The 24,544-nt window shown below is 36.6% G+C and overlaps 1 protein-coding gene across 5 annotated transcripts in view; it reads left to right on the plus strand.

Annotated features, from left to right (window-relative positions):
• Positions 1–24,544, plus strand: part of ZNF521 (zinc finger protein 521) — a 333,149-nt gene that overhangs the window by 153,361 nt on the left and 155,244 nt on the right. For 3 of the 5 annotated variants that reach the window (XM_027774205.1, XM_006154537.3, XM_027774207.1), the window contains one exon: positions 21,592–21,676. In XM_027774205.1, the coding sequence (XP_027630006.1) occupies positions 21,592–21,676 (85 nt within the window). The remainder of the gene's footprint in view (positions 1–21,591; positions 21,677–24,544) is intronic. The other 2 variants (XM_027774206.1, XM_014590161.2) reach the window with 1 other exon arrangement.

The raw sequence follows: 24,544 nt of genomic DNA on the forward strand, positions 1-24,544 counted from the left end.
ATCCTTGAAAAACATGAAACACTTCACAAATGTTCTATATAACATCATTTATATAATGTCTACTCATGAACACATTTCCCTGTGCATATATTCATACATTCATAAAACTTATTTATATAGTATGTTGAAATTAATTTATTATTATAAAGTAGAATAATCTCGTGTACTGCTGGACTATTGAGTATTCAGCCTAAATGCTTCTAAATAAACCCTCATACTTCTACCAAGTTGATAAAATAGAACATGATTACATATTAAAATCAGTCCTAGAAGCACTCCAATCCAAGGAGCAGAGAGAAAGTGAAGACCACAGAGATAAACTATTTCTTCATGTGCTTTGAGGTCAGAGACAGTGTCAGTCAACAATAAGTATAGAAGATAAACAGATATATAAATAGATGAGTGTATAGGTGAAAAACATCCTCATAGGTAAGAAAGAAAAAAATACTTAACAGTGTTATGGATTGAAATATATTATAGAGGGCAAGAGAGTGAAACATGAGGAAATGATTTTTTTATTTAACTTTTTTAAGTTTTGCTATAGGGCATATGCACTTACTGGAGAAAGACAGAGAAAGAAGGAAAGTTAGAAATCACCCCCCTCCTACCCCCACTCCCAGTGGGTGGGAGATGGCTATATCACAATCTTTTCTCTTTCATTCTCTTCTTGGGATTTTGGGCGCACACGCACACACACCTGGAGTGTTTTTAGAGCCTCCAGGACTGGGACTTATATTGCTCAGTCAGCCATGTGGGCTCCAGCTGGCTCAACTACCATGTTGCCGGCTGGCCTGGGAAATAATATTTAAGTCAAGTAAAAATTACATAAAAGGTATAGCAAATAAATACCAAAATAAGACAGGGTTTTTTTGTTTTGTTTTGTTTTGTTTTTTTTTCTCCTAAGCTCAGGAGAAAAATGAGAGGCAGTTAATTTTAAAAGACTATTATTTGTTTGCCTAAAACCTACTGGCAATTTTATCTGTAGATCAAAATTAGAGCATTAAAATTCTAGAGAAGAAAATTCTGTCTTTTTGGAAAGAGAAAAAATTGTAATTGAGATGCATAATCGCTTAATTTAAGAATAGAAACTTAACTTAAACATTAATAAGTGATTGAGAGAGATTTCAAAGCAAAGTTACACCATGATTTAGAGATCAATGTGGGGCCGGCAGGTGGCATGGTGGTTGGAGTGCTGGACTTCCACATGACTGACTGTGGTTGAATCCTAGACTGCAGCTTACTTTCTCACTTCCCTCTTTTGCTCTCTCTGGTCAAATTAAAGAAATCAAAGTGACATTGATAAGCCTAACAAACAAAGTCTGATGCTAACTTGTTTTTAGATAGATAAAGGTTACCTGGGAATTGTCCATTTATAAATTTGGCTTAGGCAGTAAGGAAGCAAAAATGAACAGTAATGAAAACTCTTGATAATGAAATGTCCAGAAGTAAAAATTTTAATTATGAGTAATGACCACATGCTTAATAAAGCTCATTCTTCCAAAAAAAGACATAGTAAGAGGCAGAACAGGATAAAGGAAAGAGGGTGGAGACTAAATGACCAAATAAGATAGCTATAATAACTGTCAGGAAACCTTTCAAGTTTAATATGTATACCTATTATGACTAAAAAAAAAGAAATAATTTTTAAAATAGATTCTTTTAGTGCCATAGTTGTATCTGGTTTTATATCATTTTGTTACATCAAATTTAAATCATTTCCAACAGACCTTCCAAAAACAAGCATGTCCACTCTTCAGGTGCATTAACTCATTCAATAATTTCTGAGTTTCAGTTGTGTGGTAGCCAGTGTGTACAGACACTGTGCACACAAAGCAAACCCAAAGATATTATTTCAGGGTTCTCATGCTAAAGAATTAAGCCTGCAAGAAGCAAAGACTCCTCAAATAGTGAAGATTGTGTGTGTGTGTGTGTGTGTGTGTGTGTGTGTGGAGATAGACAGTGAGAGAGAGCAAAGTGTTGGCAGGATTAAAAATAGGAATATTCTTAAATAACTAGTAAGGATACTCAATGATATTCTAAAATGTCTTTTAAAGGATGACTCATATGTAACCTGGACTTGTAAAGAAAATCTTAATCAATCAGTCATAATGCTTTCTTTGCAAAATATCAAATTTGATATTATCAACCTTTCATTAACCACTGACCCTCTAAGTCCTATTCTGTACTTAGAAGGAATGTTCTCAAAGTAAGAACATCAATGGAGAAAGGGCCCCATATTTTCCAAGATTATAGTTTTAGACCTTTTTTATGTGGAAATTTTCTAACTTTGTAAGATATGTTACCGATAACGATTATACAGAATTCTTTCAGGTCTATAGTTAATATTGTGGGATAATCTGAAGGGGGACTAGGAGATCTTTTTTGATTGTGTGGTATAGAATCTAGATCTATTTTATTTTTATTTATTTATTCATTCATTCATTCATTCATTCATTCTTTGGCAGCAGTCTGGTTCCCTTCAGTATGTTTCTATACTATTTCCTCTTAGGCTTACTTATGGAAAACCCACATCAATTCTCTTCTCTACAATCCCTTTAGTTTTTCACAAATGCTCTGTCAGGCAATGTGCTAGGGACGGAGCTAAAGAGAGAGAGAAGACACTTTTCCTTATGTGACAGGAAACCTTAGAATGCAAGGTACATAGATACCTAGAACATAATTGAGTAAATTCTGTGCTACAGTTTACACTGAGAAATGAGAACTTCAGAGAAGGTTCTGGCAGCGGCGAGGTGGCTATAGCGAGGGTCTTGTAGTCGTGTCCAGAGGAGCCACAGTAAGTTGTATGTGCACTGAGAGCCAACTTGGTAAGAACGGTGCCTGTTTGTGAGTGTGCCGCCACACCGTGCACATGTGGATGTGCTCCTGACAGCCTGGAGTCCTAAGCTTACTGTGCTGGCCACTTTCTGTGAGTCATGGGCAAGGCCACTTCATATCTCTGGACCTCAGTTTCATTGTCTATGAGGAAACTGGATGTCAGGGAACTCACTTTTCCCGTCCAGTCCTAAAACTCTGCTCTACATGAGGAGTCTTCCAAAAGTTTGTGGAATAGCCAGCCTATAGCACAGCTGTTAAGTGCTGTGTATAGAAACCAGATCCCATATGACCAATGATGGCTCAGATCCTATTTTGGGGCTTGTAAGATGGATCAGGTGTGAGCACATGCATGCCCCAAATCCTGATAGGATGGCAAAATGGAGGAAAAAGGATTGCAACATGATCACACCTCATGGGGGGGCGCACTTTTTGTCTCTCTCTCTCTCTCTCTTCTGGAAAGTGCATGTACCCTCTGGTAATTAAAAAAAAAAAATGGGTTCACAGAAAATGGAATTAAAGTGCAAATCTATTTGGATGCAAACAATTTTTGAAATCTATGGATAGGTTTTTTCCTTCTTTAGCTTTTGCCATAGGGTGTATGTGCTCACCAGAGAGAGATAGACGGGAAGTGAGAGATCATCCCTTCAGGGGGAATGGCCATGCGCAATCCCTTCTCCATTTTCTTAGGATTTGGGGCATGCACGCACATGTGCCCAGCATAATCTTCAAGACGTCAGATCCGGGACTTGAACTACCTATGTGGTAATACAGCACCTTAACCACCATGCCACTTGCTAGCCTTGCATAGTTTTTCATAACATTGATTTTTCAGGAACTTTTGTAGTCTCCTTTATATTATTTTTGAAAATTACTTTTGAAAATATGAAGACAACAGGCATTTTGAATGCTAATTTTGGAATGGTGCATAAAGAAGATTTTGAAAAAAAAATCCACATGATTTTAGTTAAATCAAGGCTGAAAGAATCCTCACATTTGTACATTTATATACCTTGTAACCACACAGCATGTTTTAAAAATAAGTAAAGAGAAGGAAACATACTTCTTTCTTAAAAATTTACTGTGTAAGAATACCAACAACAGTAATAATAAAGTCAGCACCCTCAGCATTTTGTGGGTGTAATTACTGACACTTCTTGAAGTTGGTAGGTTTTAGAAGCAATTTGAAGGAGAAGGGAAGGGTGGTCTGACCTGTCTCAGTAGGACAGTGGTTCAAGTGGAAGGGATAGATGAGATGAAGGCAGAACCCTGAATGAAACAAGAAAAAAAATGAAAGAAAGAACTGCTCAGAGTAGGCGGGTGTGCTGTAAAATATCTCAGTGGAGATAAAAAGTCATAAAGGACAAAGGTAATTTGGGCACATCAATTGATAACCGAAATGATAAAAGGAAAGGGACAATATTTTGTAGGTAAGATGTAAAACCGATGTGAAATATGTCTTTGACAGGATAGATAAGAAATAAAAATGAAGGAGAATAACTAGGATTCTGTAGGAGCCTTCACCCAAAGAGAAATGGGAAGAACAAAAATAATTAATATTATTCTACTATGAATGTATAAATCATTCACATGTGAATTTATTACATGTAAATAATTATGTATTTCAGTGGTTACAAAGGGGATGTCAGTGCTCCTTCTAACTACCCTTTAAGAGTTTATAACCCATTAGGACATAGATCAGCTAAGAAACAAATGAAACAAACCTGTTACAACATGTAGTGAAAGCTAAGAGAATCTTAAAGAAACTGACGTGATTTTTTATGAGATAAAACTCTTCTCTATGTTATCTTTTTCACATTTTTTGATAATTCTTTATTAAATGGCACTAAGTACTCATGAAGAGTTAATGAACACATCTAGCTTCCTCAACTTGCTTTTAGGGCAGATATGTATAAGAAAATAGTTCTCAAATCGATCCTAAAGAGGTTTTTCTGCTTCCAAAACCGTCTCCTCTTTATGATGGGATTGCACATTGTACAACCAGTCTTCACAGTTGGTTCTTGATGGCCCAGTGGCCCCATTTGGTGTCCTTCATCTGTCTAACTTTGTCCCTGTTATCTGCTGGTCCTGGAATCCTCACTGTAGGAACAGTGAGCCAAAAGGGACATTTCAGTGATTTTATTTCAGATGAAAACAACCAGTAAATAATCAGAATAATCAATGAGGAAAATAGACCCCAATTTGGTATCAGCTAAAATTTTTTCTCTTTCCAGATTTATGTTTATAAAAAAGTCATTATTTTAGCCCCTACTCTCGTATCCCCAATTTATCTTTCTAGAGTGATAAGAACATTTACAAAGTAGTTTTGCAGGAAGTTAACTGGGATTTACTATGAAGCACAGATCTCTTCTTCACACTCTGAACTAGTATAACATCGCTATGCAAAACTAGAGACTGAGTCTCAGTCTAACACAAAAAGTATTAACACATGCTCTGGTGACTATTTATTTATTTTTAAACGTTCACAGCATCCATTTAGTCTGTTATTCATCCTCTTCCAATTCACTGATTTTTGATGCTGTATAAGGTGGTAGGGAGCTTTGTAAGCAGAAATAGACTTTAGACCTTAGTAATACTTTATGAATGAAGATGATAGATTAGGATGACTCATACTCATACTGCCTATTAGACAGTCAGAAAATCAAACTTATAGAAACCAGCAGTTAGCGTAATGGCTATGACGCTGGACTCCCATATAGTCGACTGCAAATCGAGTCCTGGACCCGGTGGCTTAAACTCACACCGGGCATGTGTGCATGCATGCCCAAGATCCCAAGACAAGAGGAAAGTGGAGGAGAAAGGATTGCTGCATGGCCATCCCCCCTGGGGGGTGATTTCTCTCTCTCTCTCTCTCTGTCACCTATAGCAAAAACACCTCTCAAAAAATAAATAAATAAAAGAAAGAAAGAAAATCAAACTTACGTACTGCCAACTTTATGGGCAACACTGAAGGAGACCTGATTCAGACACATTTGCCGTGGATAGATATAAACAGCAACTGAACCTGCAACATTAAATGAGGTCATCTAGATGAAGATACTTACTGTACCTAGAGTGTCTCTATAGCCTGTAGTGGGGAAGATAAGCTAGGTCCTTTGGAAGAGACTCCATATCAGCCAGAAGTAACAGAGGAGTAGAAATGAATAAGTGTGATAAAGTATTTCTCTCCATGACAAACAAATGAAATTCAGGTTTTTTGTTTGTTTGTTTGTTTAAGTTTATTTTTTCTAAGAGAAAGGAACAGAGAGACAAGCTCCTCCAACAGGGTCGTCACACCACGATCCACTCAGTCTCAGCCAGGGCCATGGGCATGCACAGGGAGCTACCGGGACAGAGACTCAGGACCTTTTCGTGCATGGTCAATCGCATTACCACTATGTCACTGCTTGGCCACTCAAATTCATTTTTTAATGGAAAACATCAAGTTCAAGTACATAGACAATTTTTGAAAGAAATTTGTTAGGAGACAAATTTTAAACTTAAATAATTGACTGGTTTTTTTTTTTTTTTTTTTTTTTTAAAGAGGCTTTTTTTCCTTAGGGAATGTGTGCTGCCAGAGAGAGAGACACAAAGACAGTGAGAGGGAAAGTGAGAAATCACCCCTCAGGGGTCATGGCCATGGCACAGTCCCTTCTCTTCTAGTCCCTTCCTGGGATTTTGGGCATGCACGCACATGTGCATGGCATGATTTTCAAGCTACTAGGTCCAGGACTCAAACTGTGGTAGGCCTTGTGGGAGTCTGGTGACATAATCACTACTCCATCTGCTGTCTCCCCAAATGATTATTTATTAGTTTCTTTTTGAATTAATTCTTACTAATTTTAAACTAAAAATAAAATAACTTATTTGAGGCCAGCCCCATAGCCTTGTGGTTAAGAGTCAGATTCCAAATGGTTAACCATGGTTTGAGTTCTGGGCCTAGCAGCTTGAAAAACATGTCGGGCACCTGTTCGTGGATGCCTAAAGTCACAACAGGATGGAGAAACTGAAGGGAAACAATTGCAGTGTGATCATGCCCCATTGTGGTATGCTTTTTCTCTGCCTCTTTGTCTCTCTGTCTCTTTCTTTCTTTCTTTTTTTTTTTTTTTTTTGGAGAGGTTTTTATTATAAGGTGGTTGTGCTCACCAGAAAGACAGAGAGAGACAGAGAGACAGAAAGACAGAGAGAAATCGCCCCCCCAGGGGGGTGGCCATGCTGTATTCTCTTCTCCTCCATTCTCCTCTTGGGATCTTGGGCATGCATGCACACATGCCTGGTGTGAGTTTAAGCCACTGGGTCTGGGCCTCAACCTGCTGTCAACCCCGTGGGAGTCTAGCGACATAGCCATTACACTAACTGCTGGTCCCTCTCTCTGTCTCTTTCTGATGAGCATACACAGCTTTGGCAATCAGACAAAAATGTTCTTTATTTATAAAGTTCAAAATTTTACATTTTTCCCTGAGGTTTTTTTTGGGGGGGAGGGGGAGTTATAATTAATGAAAATAACTTTAACACTGTGTTTTAGTTTGTCTTTTTTTTTTTTTTGAGAAATTTTTGCTATAAAGTCTGTGCGCTTACTGGAGATACAGAGAGAGGCAGAATGATAGAAATCACTCCCCCACCAGGGGAATGGCCACACTGCAATGTAATCATTACACCATCAGCTGGCCTGAGTTTTGTTTTTGAATAAATATTTGTTGGGGACAAGCAATTGGTATAATGGCTATGTTGCTGGACTCTCATGTAGTCGACTGAGTTCAAGACCTGGACCCAGTGGCTTAAATTTCAGCTGGTGGGCACGTGTGCATGCCTGCCCAAGATCCTGAGAGTAGAATGGGGGAGAAAGGATTGTGTCGTGGCTATCCCCCCTGGGGGGTGATTTCTCACTTTCTGTCTCTCTGTCTCGCTGTCTTTCTGGTGAGCAGACACGCCCTATAGCAAAAACCTCTCCAAGTAAATAAATAAATAAATAAATATTTGTCAGCGTTGTCTAGAGTCAACCATTTCCTGAATTTTTACTATTGGTGATACCTTTCGAAATAAAGTCAAGAGCTAAAATTGGTCTAAATTTTTCTTTTCTTTTAATGCATGAGAGAGTGAGAAATTCCTCTACTCCCAACAGGACATGGCCATACTGCAATCTTTGTTCCTCTATTTCTCCATCCCATCAGGAAGCCTGCATGCTGCTGCTGGGTCTGGGATTCAAACTGTAGTTGACCATGTGGGATCTAGTTCCCTCTGCATAGCACTTAATTGATACACTCTCCTCTTGGGATCTTGGGCATGCATGCACACATGCCTGGTGTGAGTTTAAGCCACTGGGTCTGGGACTCAAACTGCTGTCAACCACGTGGGAGTCTAGCGACATAGCCATTACACTAACTGCTGGTCCCTCTCTCTGTCTCTTTCTGATGAGCATACACAGCTTTGGCAATCAGACAAAAATGTTCTTTATTTATAAAGTTCAAAATTTTACATTTTTCCCTGAGGTTTTTTTTGGGGGGGAGGGGGAGTTATAATTAATGAAAATAACTTTAACACTGTGTTTTAGTTTGTCTTTTTTTTTTTTTTGAGAAATTTTTGCTATAAAGTCTGTGCGCTTACTGGAGATACAGAGAGAGGCAGAATGATAGAAATCACTCCCCCACCAGGGGAATGGCCACACTGCAATGTAATCATTACACCATCAGCTGGCCTGAGTTTTGTTTTTGAATAAATATTTGTTGGGGACAAGCAATTGGTATAATGGCTATGTTGCTGGACTCTCATGTAGTCGACTGAGTTCAAGACCTGGACCCAGTGGCTTAAATTCACTCTGGGCACGTGTGCATGCCTGCCCAAGATCCTGAGAGTAGAATGGGGGAGAAAGGATTGTGTCGTGGCTATCCCCCCTGGGGGGTGATTTCTCACTTTCTGTCTCTCTGTCTCGCTGTCTTTCTGGTGAGCAGACACGCCCTATAGCAAAAACCTCTCCAAGTAAATAAATAAATAAATAAATATTTGTCAGCGTTGTCTAGAGTCAACCATTTCCTGAATTTTTACTATTGGTGATACCTTTCGAAATAAAGTCAAGAGCTAAAATTGGTCTAAATTTTTCTTTTCTTTTAATGCATGAGAGAGTGAGAAATTCCTCTACTCCCAACAGGACATGGCCATACTGCAATCTTTGTTCCTCTATTTCTCCATCCCATCAGGAAGCCTGCATGCTGCTGCTGGGTCTGGGATTCAAACTGTAGTTGACCATGTGGGATCTAGTTCCCTCTGCATAGCACTTAATTGATACACTCTAGGACTAAACCAGGTTTGATTTTTTTTTTTGACTTGATTTCAAAGTTACTAATAGCTTAAAATTTATGTCTTCATGGAGCTTTGGATTTTATTTGTAAAAATAAACATGCTCACATAAATATTTTTCTTCCCTATGACCATAAAAAATTCATTTAGTCTTTCACAAGAAATATCCTTATCCAGATTTGTTCTTAATTTTTTGTCTTTCCCCACTTCTTCCTGTCTAGTCAGTCCGAGAAGCAATCTTCCTTTAACACTGTTTCTATTTTGAATTGTCTTCCTCATTCCACCAAATACCCATGAGCAACTTGCCTGGCATATCCTAGGCACTTTGTAACAGTTTTAAACTCCAGAACATTATTCTCATTTTAGACCTTCAACCAAGTCTTTTCTCTCTCTGGGATTTTTCTCCAACTCTTTCCAGACCATGTTAATCTGTCATTGTCTGATGTGGTTGAGCTGTCTTCTCTTCACAATATACTAACTTGGGCCCTGGATCCTAAATTGCTTTGTCATGTTATTTAGACAAAACACTTATGAGTTTAATGTTTGTGCGTTGTCTTTCCTCAATTATATTGAAACTTCTTTCTTCCTATCTCTTGGTTATTGAGGTCTTTCTATGTGCAGGACATTGAGTGAAGTTGGGCATAGTTTTTATCTCAGGACATTAATCACATCTTCAAGACAATAAGTGTCCTCCTACAGGAATACACAATACATGGTAGAATATTGACATGTGTTTCGAATAAATTATTTGAGGAAGCTTTCACTGCTATTAGTTTTGATTTCATTTCAACCATGATTTCCTCTTTATTCAGTAATATTTTCATACTAATTTAGAATTACCTGGAAAATGACCAGACTAAATTAGCAAAATGTCTGAATTATTGAGTATTTGTGGAAAGTTGCCAATTTATTACTTTCACTCACATATACTGTGCATTTGTTTGCCTGCGAAATACTGCCAAGTAAAGGTGCTACTGATCAAAAATATATTTCATTTGTAATTAATAGATTCATTCTTGGAATGGTAGTGTATATTGCTATAGTCCTTAAAAACAACTCTCCCTACCCTGCTAGTTTAAACCTGTTAACATGACCTTACCTTCTCTTTCTATCTCCCCAACCCTATGACTAACTTGTATATTCCTTATGCTTTTAATTTTTAAGCTTCATTTAATGAGCATTCATTTAATTCTTGATAATTGACATAAAATCTACTAGTTAACTTTTCTTTTTTACTTACTGGAGGGAACATGAGAGAGAGAAAGAGAGAGAGAGAGACAGAGAGACAGAGCAAGAGAGAGCAAGCAACCCCTCCACTGGGAGGTACTGAGGCTTCAATAATTTTTCCTCTACTTCTCCATCCCATCAGGATCTTGAGCATACACACACCTACAGCCTGTGCATTTTGTGAGTTGCTGGGACTGGGACTTGAACTACAGTGAGCCATGTCAGGTCTGGATCCATAAATACTGAACTCAAACACTGGTACAGACTGGTCTCAGCAGCATTTTTAATATCGTTCCAAAGTCCACTTAAAAGGTTGAGAACTAACCTGTAACAAGCATCTTTGTTGGGTTAGACAGCTTATATAGTATTTCATCCTGGCCTATAATATGCTAACTAAAGAGTGATAAAGATAATTACTGTTTAATGCAGACATGCTTCATGGTAGGCATTGTACTGAGCACCTCTATGTAAGTCTCACTTTTCATCTCATCTCTAAGATGTAAGTTTTCTTTTCTTTTCTTTTTTTTTTTTTAATTTATAGAAAAGGAAACAAAGACTCTAGGGTCATTGCATGATTTGTCACATAGCTAAAGTGATGCCACTAAATAGCAAATAATTATAGAAAGATCTATATTCTCAAGCTTCTTTTTACTAAGACTGCTGGGTCTTGTTGGAATGAATAGTTTGTAGCATCGTTGCACAATGTTCTAGGTCAGGGTTCTTCCTGACCTAGTCTGAGGTTGGCCCTTCTTTGATAGCCACTATCCACTTTGAGATTGGTGAAATAGAGGGAGCGGAGGGCTATAGAAACCCTGGAAAAACTGGCTCTGTAATTTTATACTTTGATGTTCAAAACTTACAACAATGATACAAAATCAGAAAAACAAGTGTACTTAGTCAAATTCAAAACAGTTCATCACCTTTGAAATTCAGAAACCAAATTAAAAAAAAAATCAAGTGGTTATCAAAGTTGAAACCAGGGTCTGCTGGATTCTGTTCCAACAACAGGAAGTGGTAATTAGGGTTTAATTCCTATGGGACAAAGCTAGACACACTATTTAAAGCTGAGTTTAGGAGAGACTTCCTTGCTCATGACAAGAGACTGGGAATAAAGGAAAAAATTCTGTTGTTGACCACTACATGGGACTAGGGTTTTGGAGAGGTTTTATTTATTTATTTATTTTTTTCCCTCGCTCTAGGGTGTGTGCGCTCGCCAGCCAGACAGAGAGAGACATAGAGACAGAAAGCGAGAAATCACCCCCAGGGGGGATGGTCACGCCGCAATCCCTTCTCCTCCATTCTCCTCTTGGGATCTTGGGTACGCACGCACATGTGCCCGGTGTGAGTTCTAAGCCACCGGGTTTGGGACACGAACCGTGGTCGACTACATGGGAATCCAGCGACATAGCCATTATGCTAACAGCTGGTTCCCTATGGGACTAGGGTTTTTAAGCTGGAAAACTGAAGGGATAGGAAGAGAGACACAGTTTTGTGACTTAAAACTGAATTAGCTACCTCTGTGATTCAACTAGCTGTCTCCTCTATCTCTGCAGCTCAGTAGATACAGAAATTGCCACTGAGACTTATCTCCTATCCAGTAGATGGCCTAGCAGAAGTAATAGGAAAACTACAAAAAAGGAAAGAATGAACACATAGAAAAAATTTTTACATGTATGGGCTTCAAACCAGGATTCCAAGATATGTAAATGAATCAAATGCAAGTAAAACAGCAAAACAAATAACAAAATTAAATTTAAAACAAGATAGAGGCAGGAAGGTGGCATGGCGGTTAAAGGTACTGGATTCCCACATGGCTGGCTGTGGCTTGAATCCCAGACTTGAAGACTTCCTTTCTCACTTTCCCTTTCTCGCTCCCTGTCTCTCTCTCTGGTCAAAATAAAATAAATAATAATAAGAAAAAAAATGGAATTAAATAAGTAATTCTTTAAAAAAAATTAAAACAAGATAACAAAAATCCAAAACAAAACAGACCAAAACACCCACAGAAAGTAGACAAAACAAAACCAACTTTAATAACTTGAGACCCAGAAGAAATTAATTATATGAAACAGTCTGACAAAGACTTTGAAATATGTATGAGGAAGGTCTTAAAAAGTTCATGGAAAATGTGTGCTTTGAATAAACCATACATAGATTACAAAATTTTGCAGGCAAATAAACTTGTACTTTAATTCCATTTTATTTGCCAAGTTTTTTGAGGTCACTTTGTATGTTTACAAGTACAGAAAGATCAAGGAATGATTCTCATTAACAAGAGTGATAAATTATGAAGTCCATCCAAACAGAAGTAAAAGCACTTGAATGTTTGAAGGTGGAAATGTTACAAATGAAAACATTCATTGAAGTAAAAGCTTTGGTAGGTAGGATCAACTATAGATTAGATGGCAGTGAAGGTAGAATCGGTGGTTTGTAAGAGTACACAGAAAATCATATAAATCAGAAAATAGAGAATCCAACTGATTCTTAGAATATGCATGAAAGAGCAGTTAGGACTCATGGAGGATGGATTGAGAGGCTTGACCTGTGTCTAATAGGAATTGTGGTAGAAATGAATGGAGAATGTGTGAGGGACAATTATTAACTGAATAATTTTAATTGCTGAAAATTTTCATTCTGAAGATATACATAAAATTGCAGATGAAATTGTTCTGACAGTATTGAGCAGGACAGATAAACATAAGCATACAGTAAAAGCATGGTAGTAAAACTGCATAACCTTGAGAGCAAACGGACAACCTTGAGATGGACCAGAAGGTTTTGGGAAGCCAGTTCTAGTTTATGAAACTTAGTGAAGGGTCGAGGTCTCAAAGGGTAAAGCTGAAGTGGCAAGAAACTGTTGTTTCATTGTTATAAATTACTTTTTTACCATCCCTGGCATTACTAAAAGCCTAAGCAACACACAATTCTAAGGAAAATCTTCTTTCAAAATGCCCTAAAATAAAACTATACATTTACCTACACATAATCAGAGTATGAAGTGTAATAAAAATCCAGTAGGTAGAAGGCAGAGTAGAATTCTGGCCTTAGTTATGATTATTCACCAGTATGAATTCAGGTAAGTCATTTAATCTATAATGAGGATACTACTTTCCCCTTTACCTGCTTTCTCTCAAAATTGCTACAAGGAAGTTTTGTGTATTTGAGTTCTTTATTGACCAATAAAGTATTATATAAGAAATCAGTTTTTTTTTTTTTTTGCTACAAGGCGCATGCGCTCACCAGAAAGAGAGAGACAGAGCGGGAGCAAGAAAGAGATCACCCCCAAGGGGGATGGCCACGCCGCAGTCCCTTTTCCTCCATTCTCCTCTCAGGATCTTGCTCTTGGGATCTTGGGCACACAAGCACACGTGCCTGGCATGAATTTAAGCACTGAGTCTGGGGTTCGAACTGTGGTCGACTGCATGGGAGTTCTGCAACATAGTCATTACACTAACTGCTGATCCCAATCTTAAATTATTAATGAAATCAGTATGAACTATAGTTCTTCAGAATTTATACAAAAGATTTGTGTGAAAAAACATTGAACAAAAGAGGCCAGCAGGTGGCGTGTTGGTTAAGATGCTGGATTCCCAGACCCCACAGCTTGAAAATCACGCTGGACGTGCACACGCACATACCCAAAATCCCAGGAGGAGAATGAAGGAGAAAGGATTGCATTATGACCATTCCCCCATTCATCTGGGGTAATTTTTCGTTTTCTCTCTGTCTCTCCCAGGGAGCATTATGCATCCTATGGCAATAAACAGACAAACAAACAAACAAATAGAAATTGCATAAAAATTTAAAATGTTTGTAAAGCTACTTTTAATCCCTAAGCAAAAGTTATTTTTGGTGCATAATAATGTGGGTGTATAAGATGAACAGCAGAGGTCAGGTTAGTCAGGTTAAGTTTAATGTTTAAAAACTATATATTATGAATTACCTTACTCATTTATTCTCTTTTTATTATGTAAGTGCTCTCACATGTGCCCAGACTCAATAACTGTTAACATGTAATCACATTTGCTTTATCTCTTTCTATACTGTGTGTGTGTGTGTGTGTGTGTGTGTGTGCATGCGTGTGGGGTTTTTTCCCCGGATCTTTTGAAAGCAGATTGCACACATATTGTTTTATACCTAAATGCTCAGTACGCATCGCCTAACAAAAAGGATCCTTACCCATATAACCACAATGCTATTATCACATCAAAGAAAGGTAAAGGAATTCTTCAACAATATCTTCGTAAGCAGTCAATATTCAGATTTTTCCAATTGCCTCGGAAAACTTTTTATAGCTGCTTTCTCTCCAAATGAGACCCCACACATTACATTTAGTAGGCACATCTTTTTCATCTTTGAACAATCGCTCCACTTTTTGTCCCCAAGACTTTGACTTTTTGAAGATAACAGGCTAGTTGTCTAAAAGAATATTGTGGATGTGCATTTTTTCCTGATATTAATACATGTTCCTCTGTCTCTAAATTTACTAACAACTGTATTATTAGGTCTCAAGGCATGATTAGATTCAAGTATACATTTTAGACAAGATCATTTATTAGTGATGTCATCTATTTTTTATTGCATCACACTGAGAGGCACACATCAGGTTATTTCATTATTAATAATATTAGGTTAGATAGTGTGGTCAGAGTGATTACCACAGCTACATTCAATGTAAAGATAGACTTTTTGGGGGGCAGTGATCAAAGGATGAAGTTTGAGTATCTCAGAATAACATTTCTCCTAATAGTTTGAGCATCCATCAGTGATTTTCCTGAACCATTTTATTTGGTGTTGCAAAATGGTTAATTTCTAATTTTATCATCTTTTCTACTATCATTCTTCTGTAAAGAGCTTCCTCTCTAGACTAGCAGCTGGCATAGCAGTTATGTCACTGGACCCCCATATGGTTGACTACATTTGAGTCCTAGACCCAGTGATTTCAAACTCACCCTAGGCGCATGTGTATGCATGCCCAAGATCCCAGGAGAATGAAGGAGAAGGGATTATGGGTTGGCCATCCCATCTGTGGTTGATTTCTCACTTTCTGTCTCTCTGGTGAACACTCGTGCCCTATAGAAAAAAAAATCTTTCCAAAAAAAGAAGAGCTTTCCCTTATCAAAGAGTCACAAATTACAATTCCTACTAACACAGCAAGGTGCTTTTGACCTTTTTTTTAATTCCCAGAGGGCATAAATGCTTACCAAACAGAGAGATTGAGAAAGAAGAAAACACCCCCCAACGTGGCATGGTCAGGCTACAATCCCTTCTCCTCCATTTCTCCATTCTGTCAAGATTTTGGGTATACACAAGCATCTGTTCGGTGTGTTTTTAAGCTGCCAGGCCAGGCAGGATTCAAACTGCAGTCAGCAATGTGGGATCCAGCTCCTTTAACTCGCTAGGCTCTGGTCACACCCCCTTTTTAGAGTTTATTTACTTTTTCTGTGACAGAAAGAAAGAGATTAAAAAATAAGAAATAAAGAGAGTGAAGCACTCTCAACAAGGTCTTCATCCATGATTCTACAAACCTGCCTGACCCAATTAGGTTCACAGGCCGATGCATGCCTAGCATGCATGGGAGACCTCTGAACATGAACCTGGGACTTTCCCATGTGGCCTCTGCATCTCAAACCATTGCTATGCCACTGCAGCACCAAGGCTGGCCTGCTTCTAACCTGATCATTTCCAACTTTCAGAGAAATAATTTATAGGGACCTGTAGGTGGCAAGGTGGTTGGGGTGCTGGAATTCCTGTATGGATGACCGCGGTTCAAGTCCTGGAGGCTTGCTTTCTAACTTTCCCTCTCTCACTCTCTCTGTCTCTCTCTGGCAAAACTCATGCGAATAATAATAATAAATAAATATTTTAAAAAATAAATTTATATAATAATCACCTCTGATGGTGGCACCTGAGATATTTTTCTTTTTTTGTTTCTGAAGATTTCTATGAACTCATTTATTTTTGTTTTAAATGCATGGGCATTTTGTTAAAGAAAAAACAGAGATTTAAAACTACATTGTGTAATTTTTAAAAATTATTTGAAAAATTTGTTTAAACTAAATGTGATATCTTAGTCCTAGTAGGTTATGTATTAGATGGAGGGAGGCAGAGTCAATAGAATAATTTTTTTTTAACTATACATTATTAAAAATCTCTGATCTTTTTTTTTTTTAAATTTATGGGATGCTCTTTTCTGAAAGTCTCTAAGTACCTTAACCAGAGTATAACTGAAAACAAGAATGTCAAAAAGGCACATTTAAATTGTTCTTAAAATCAATCAAAAATAATGAGGTGCTGGGAAAAAGTTGTATCCTTGATAATTACATCTATCAGTATCAGAAAACAAAAGAGAACAATCAGGAAATGACAATCCCTCTCCCAAGTAGCACATTTAAAAAGGCTAATGAAAAAAGTCTCTTTTAAAAATTGTACTAAATTAGCATTTCAAGTAAATTGACAACTTAAGCGTTGATAAAGGCCAATCTGGGGCCCAAACAATGGAAGTTCTGTTTCTACTTTTATCTGCTTTTAAAAGAAATTATCTCACTAGACTTTTTTCACTCGTGCCCTATAGAAAAAAAAAATCTTTCCAAAAAAAGAAGAGCTTTCCCTTATCAAAGAGTCACAAATTACAATTCCTACTAACACAGCAAGGTGCTTTTGACCTTTTTTTTAATTCCCAGAGGGCATAAATGCTTACCAAACAGAGAGATTGAGAAAGAAGAAAACACCCCCCAACGTGGCATGGTCAGGCTACAATCCCTTCTCCTCCATTTCTCCATTCTGTCAAGATTTTGGGTATACACAAGCATCTGTTCGGTGTGTTTTTAAGCTGCCAGGCCAGGCAGGATTCAAACTGCAGTCAGCAATGTGGGATCCAGCTCCTTTAACTCGCTAGGCTCTGGTCACACCCCCTTTTTAGAGTTTATTTACTTTTTCTGTGACAGAAAGAAAGAGATTAAAAAATAAGAAATAAAGAGAGTGAAGCACTCTCAACAAGGTCTTCATCCATGATTCTACAAACCTGCCTGACCCAATTAGGTTCACAGGCCGATGCATGCCTAGCATGCATGGGAGACCTCTGAACATGAACCTGGGACTTTCCCATGTGGCCTCTGCATCTCAAACCATTGCTATGCCACTGCAGCACCAAGGCTGGCCTGCTTCTAACCTGATCATTTCCAACTTTCAGAGAAATAATTTATAGGGACCTGTAGGTGGCAAGGTGGTTGGGGTGCTGGAATTCCTGTATGGATGACCGCGGTTCAAGTCCTGGAGGCTTGCTTTCTAACTTTCCCTCTCTCACTCTCTCTGTCTCTCTCTGGCAAAACTCATGCGAATAATAATAATAAATAAATATTTTAAAAAATAAATTTATATAATAATCACCTCTGATGGAGGCACCTGAGATATTTTTCTTTTTTTGTTTCTGAAGATTTCTATGAACTCATTTATTTTTGTTTTAAATGCATGGGCATTTTGTTAAAGAAAAAACAGAGATTTAAAACTACATTGTGTAATTTTTAAAAATTATTTGAAAAATTTGTTTAAACTAAATGTGATATCTTAGTCCTAGTAGGTTATGTATTAGATGGAGGGAGGCAGAGTCAATAGAATAATTTTTTTTTAACTATACATTATTAAAAATCTCTGATCTTTTTTTTTTTTAAATTTATGGGATGCTCTTTTCTGAAAGTCTCTAAGTACCTTAACCAGAGTATAACTGAAAACAAGAATGTCAAAAAGGCACATTTAAATTGTTCTTAAAATCAATCAAAAATAATGAGGTGCTGGGAAAAAGTTGTATCCTTGATAATTACATCTATCAGTATCAGAAAACAAAAGAGAACAATCAGGAAATGACAATCCCTCTCCCAAGTAGCACATTTAAAAAGGCTAATGAAAAAAGTCTCTTTTAAAAATTGTACTAAATTAGCATTTCAAGTAAATTGACAACTTAAGCGTTGATAAAGGCCAATCTGGGGCCCAAACAATGGAAGTTCTGTTTCTACTTTTATCTGCTTTTAAAAGAAATTATCTCACTAGACTTTTTTGTTGTCTTTTACATAAATGCAAGTAATGGTCCTATGGGAGGAGGTGACAGTCCTTCTGTACTCCACAAGGGTCAGGTCACACCTGGAGTGTTGGGCTTCATTTGCTGTTCTATTTATAAAAACCTTGAGCTAGAGGAAGGTATCAAGGGTGGAAAGTGGTTCCAAGTATTCCTGATACTGTGCCCCTGTTTTCAGTGTAAAAAGGGGTTACCATCCCTGTCATATTAGACAAGGGATTTAACCTCGTCTTTATTGCAGCAGAGCCTAGAGTCAGGGCCAGTAAGTGAAAGTAGCACAAAGGCAGATTTGGGCCTAGAATTAGGATGGTTTCCTTCATAATCTCAGCCGTACAGAGCTAGAACAGATTAACACCCAGAGGAAAGAGATTTCCAAGGCTGACACCCTTTATAGGTTACAACCCCTTTACTTAAAGATGGGGTATGGATGTGCAGGGGTCTCTCAAATATTTTGCTTAGAAACTATCATGATAATAAGGCATGCTTTAAAGGTCATTTAAAATTACTTTTTTAAAAATGGAAGGTAAAAATGAATTTTACATCATGGCTTTCAAAAGAAAACCCATAACACATCCAATTTAGATATTATTGCTTTGTATTTGGGAAATGTGAAACATATGATGAGGTACAATTCACGCTGCCATATTTTAAAATCATGGTGCATTGTTTTTGATCACATTAAATTCTTATTTTGTGTCGGTGCAAATTTAGGAACTTATAGATGAGGAAATGGCATTGATAATAAAAATGGAATGCAGTATTTTAGACACTGTTTTAAGAGCAGGAAGAATTAGTATTTGACTTATTAGTAATGACAAAAGCATTTTCTTTCATTGATAAAAGAAAACTTACATACATAGATCTTCAAATGTGTCAGTTCATTTTGAAAATAGTACTAAGTGCTGGTATTTCATTATTTTGGCTTTTCAAGTGATTTTATTCTTTATTATTAGACCAAGAAAAAAAAAGCGCTGCAGTATATTCCACCAACATATTCATCAGTCATCATTTTTGGAGACAGTTTTCGACATATTGTATGTTTTACTGTGCTAACAAGAGAAAAAACTAGCCATTAAGTTTATGTTTCTTTGTTTTTCAGCAAGGTCACATATCAGGAATAATGCTAGAAGTATGCTAATAAACAATATATAATGTAGGTCATCAGGGAGTAAGAAATATTTTCTAACTAGTTCTAAAGGGAAATATTGTTAAAAAAGGGATAGATGTTATTTACGCAACACATGTTGCTCTATATGTCACTATCAAAAGCATCTTGTAAACAGCTCAGTGTAGTAAATCTTCCTCCGTGATTGTCAGTGTGTTTGAAGTCTGCATTAGATTTAGATTCAGCACACTCAATTCACAATATGCCTAATGTACAAAGACCGTTAGATTACTGAGACAGCTTCTGTTGGAAACATGCCTGTATTTCTGTGGCTTGCAAGTAATGTTGTCCATTGTTGCAGAAGAAAATACGATGTAAATGAATAATAGAATGATAATAATAATTAGGAAATTTTACATTTGTGGCATTCAAAATTTTAATCGGAAACCAAATGACACTCAGTGTTTGTGGTTAACTTTGAGTTTATTTGGTTCTAAAGAACTTGAGTTCTTTTAAATGAACTATAAATTTACAGACTGGTATTTTCTATTAATATTATTGGTAAAATATGTTTGTAGGTTTGCATTCTGTAACAATGCTGATCACAAAATGTCATTTGTGTAATTTTAGAAATGCAATTTTTTCACATTTGGGAGATTTTCAAAATGGAATATTTCATAATGGTTTAATTTATTTTCCAAAATACTTTTGTATTGTAACTATTAAGTGTCATCATAAAGGAACATATGTAACTGTGTGTTCTGGAAAATACAACCAATACTTTATTTATTGAGTTCATCTAGTCTGTATAGGGACACAATAATAATGTAAAGTCATAGGGGCTGCTTTTATCAGAGAATCTAGCATTTAGAAACAAGAGAGCTTTTTTTCTCTTCCTAGCTTTATGACATGTGACAGCAGGCAAATCTTTCTACTACTCTGGGACTCTGTATTTTCATTTATGCTATAAGTAAACTTTGCTCTATATATTATGCTTCCCAAGGCTGTTGAGTAAAATTATGTTTAAAGCATTATATTTAATTTATTATTATTTTTTCATTTGACAAGAGGTGGGTGGGGGGAGTGGGAAAGCAAGCTGACAGGTCTGGGATGAACCACGATCGGCCATGTGGGAGTCTAGCACCTTAACCACCATGCCACTTGCCACCCCTAAAATTGTTTTAAATATTTACTATGGTATAATTTCTTTATATGAGAAAGTATATAGAGTGGTTCCTGTGTATCTGCAGAAAATTAGTTCCAGTACCATCCCCCATACCAAAACCCACTGAAGTTCACGTCATATTTCCTCTTCCATACTTTAAATCATTTTAAGATGACTTATAATACCTAATACAATGGAAATGCTATGTAAGTAGTAATTATACCATATTGTTTAGGAAATACTGGCTCAAAACAAAATCTTGCATGTTCAATACAGACACACCAATTTTTCCCCCAAATATTGTAAGTCCTCGTTTAGTTAACACTGATGATTCAGAACCTGTGGGTGCAGTGGGTCAATTGTATTTAAATATTCGAACTAAGCAACTTCTGAAATATCATATAAGACATTAGCCACAAATTATAATCTCTAAATAGGCTAGCTAGCTTCTGAGGACCTTAAGTTATTAACCATTTTACTTACAGACTACTAGAAGGAAAACTAAAGTAGTCTGGGCAGAATGATATTTGTGCCTGGTACTTAAAGATATTGGTTTCTGAAATTCAGCCATGTGGTACAGAGTTTTTAAATATAATTTCTGTGTCTGAGTTTAGGAATCTTTAAAAATGTATTAATGCTGTAGTTATATGCGTTAGTTTCTTCCAAATGTTAGCAACTGAAAGTAGAGTGTTGATATCAAGCCACAAAGTCTTAGTAAGGTACTCAGGAAACTTTGCCCAAGCAGCTTCACAGTAGGTTGGTTCACAAAGTCTATTGATATGTAAGACTAGCATCTCAGGGAAATGCTGTGAGTGTGGTTGTGTGTTTTTGTTTTTCAGAAACAAACAATAAAAAGTATACATGTCTAAGTAATCTTGTTTATACTTGTTTTCTTAGAAGAAGACCTACCAATGCATCAAGTGTCAGATGGTTTTCTACAATGAATGGGATATTCAGGTTCATGTTGCAAATCACATGATTGGTGAGTAATGCTCTAATCCTTATTACAGATAGATTTTTCTCCTACTTGTGTACATCAGTGCCTATATAATTAAACAGAATAAAAGATGAATTAATTGTTCAACCATCAATGGTTTACCTCAGCATGATTGATTTTTTTTATTCCTATTATTAGACCTGATAAGGCATTATTAGCACATTTTATTTTCTGCAAGGGCTAGTTTAGACTTCTGCAGAGGATTATATATCTACTGCCAGTCAAAACACAGGTGATTAACAAATTAAACTTCTAATCATTTTTGCATTATTGAAAACTAACAGGAATGGTTAATGAACTGGATGTTAGCTTTCCATAGAGTTTTAGACAGGTTTTAATTTCAGAAGTTATTATGGTAATGGCACTGCTGTGTGTTGCTTAAGCATCTTTGTATCCAAATCTAAAGTGGAGAGTTTTTGTGATAGGGAAACATAAATAATTTGAATTGCCATAAAATAGTTTTATATGTATGGTTTCAACAGTCTGGAAATAATCATGATCATAAAGATCATGTAAAGAATTCAGTAATCATTTTTTATTCCCCACCAAATTTTCCATAGATTTTTATGAGAGCATTTTGGGGAAAGAGCTCTGAAGTCACGCCAGCACTCCAGGCCAATGTTTTTAGGATTTTTGCCTTTATCACATGGGCAAGAACTAAAAGGATAATTTTTTCACTTATTCATATTGTCCCATTATCTCTTTAATTCCTCAGGGGTTACCGCCTATGTTTTTTAATTTGATAAGCACTTGGTAATAACACTAAGAGTTTTACCAGCCAATTAAACTTTATCAAGCAGATCTTTTTCTACTAGTAAAATGACAATTGCTATTACTTTGTTCTATTTTTGTTACTCATTTGTGTTTTTATACTATGAGAGTTTTTTATTTCATACTCACTTCATGGTATTTTATAATACCATAAATAATTGTGATATACTATACTATTGAATAGTCCAGTTAACCTCATGCTCTTCTATTAGGGAACTCTGAAAGACAGGAAAGAAAATTCAACATTTGTTTTCATGGGGAAACACGCTTTATTGTACACTAATCCGATATATTCCAAAAATGTTCAGTGGAAGGATTGCTTCAGATGCCATCACTTATCATTGAAACTAACCATGTCAAAACTTCCAGTGTTCTTATATCTTATATAAATGAATGAAGGTAAATTCAAAGCATGTTGGAAAATAGTTTTTCAATCAGATTTATCTACTTTATAGTTTTCAAATGATGGCTCTTTAGGAGGATTATTGCTTATAAAAGACTAAGTGGTTAATTGTGCAAAATGGAATGTATTTGTAACAGCTGAAATGTTGATCACTTTATCTCTATATTTTCTAGACTTAAGTACTAAAACTAGCAGCGATTTTTCTAATACACTAAATAATGGGTTTTTCACTGTGACACAACAGCACTGACAGTTTTTCTGAGTGTTCAGAAGATAATGACAACATGTAAGAGATTCAAATAGTGTGTTTCCTTGCAATTCTTTTCTGTTTCGGATTCTGAAAAATACTCTATATAAACATTCAAAACTGCTCTTTGGGGGTTAGATGACCTGGGGAGGGGGGATCGTCAAAGGTTCTTCTTGCCAAATGATAAATGTTAAACATTCCAATCTTTTTTGTTTCTTGACTAGTGTTTGCATTCGTGAGTTTACCTCATGATGCAGTTTTCAATGGCTGAAGTGAAAGCATTTCTTAGAATTTTATAGCTTATAGAAAATTTAGTGAAATGTTGTCATGGTTCTTCAGGTTAATTCTATTTAACTTAAACTTACTTTTTGTTTCTGGATTTACTATTTATCCTAATCCCCAGATCAACATGTTGAATATGTTTTTACCGTGATACTAATCAATGTTCCTTTGCACATGTAGATTCTGAATTGAATGTTGAACATAAAAAAACATTTTTAGGGACCAGCAGATGGCATAGTGGTTAAGGTGCTGGATTCCCACGCAGTTGACCATGGTTTGAGTCCTGGACCTTGTGGCTTGAAACTCACATCAGGCACATGCGTGTGCCCAAAATCCCAAGAAGAGCATGGGGGAGAAAGGATTGCAGTGTGGCTGGCCATCTGTCTCGGGGTGGGGGTGATTTCTCTCTGTGTCTCAGGTGAGCACACATACCCTATGGCAAAAATTACTTCAGAAAAACAAAAGACATTTTGATATTCCAGATTGAGTATCACTTTGTCCATAACATTTATTTGTCCTGGCTCTTCCTTTTAAATCACTTTATACCTTCTCTGTTTGTATTTATCTTATATTCCTTGTATCATTAGTGCTTTCCCAAGGCTTTTTTTCCCTCTTCCTTCTGGTGGATTAATATGACACTCACCTTCTCTTGGGATCTGAGCATTTAAGGATTCACCTTACATGAGAGAAGCAAATTCCATTCCTTTTCACAGAGGGCCTGGTTATTTAATATTCATGCTATTTTTAATAATAAAATATGTAATTCCCTTGCACTTGAGGCCTAAACAAATGAATAGCATCCATTTAATTGTTTTATTTGTTGACCATGCATCCAAGTTTTTAAACTCCGTTTCTGTTGTTAATATCTAGAGAGAGAATACAAAACAAGAGGATGTCACAAAGGCTAAGATATCCTCCTTTAAAATCCCAGTGTGATACTTAGTCTTTCAAATAAGGCAGAGAGCATTATTTTGTTGGCTCAAATACCTCCATTGAGGGTAGATATTTTTAGGTGGTGTATTTGTGTGTGTTTTTTGTCTAATCGAAAAATAATCTCAACTAGACATTTAGCAGGGAAAGAGCGATTAGAGGCTATCTGAAAAGCCTCTTACTCTTTTAGTTAAGAGGGTATATAGTGTTTTTACAGATT

This window comes from Tupaia chinensis, unplaced genomic scaffold, assembly GCF_000334495.1.
Source record: "Tupaia chinensis unplaced genomic scaffold, TupChi_1.0 Scaffold000414_1, whole genome shotgun sequence".
NCBI classification, from domain to species: Eukaryota; Metazoa; Chordata; class Mammalia; order Scandentia; family Tupaiidae; genus Tupaia; species Tupaia belangeri.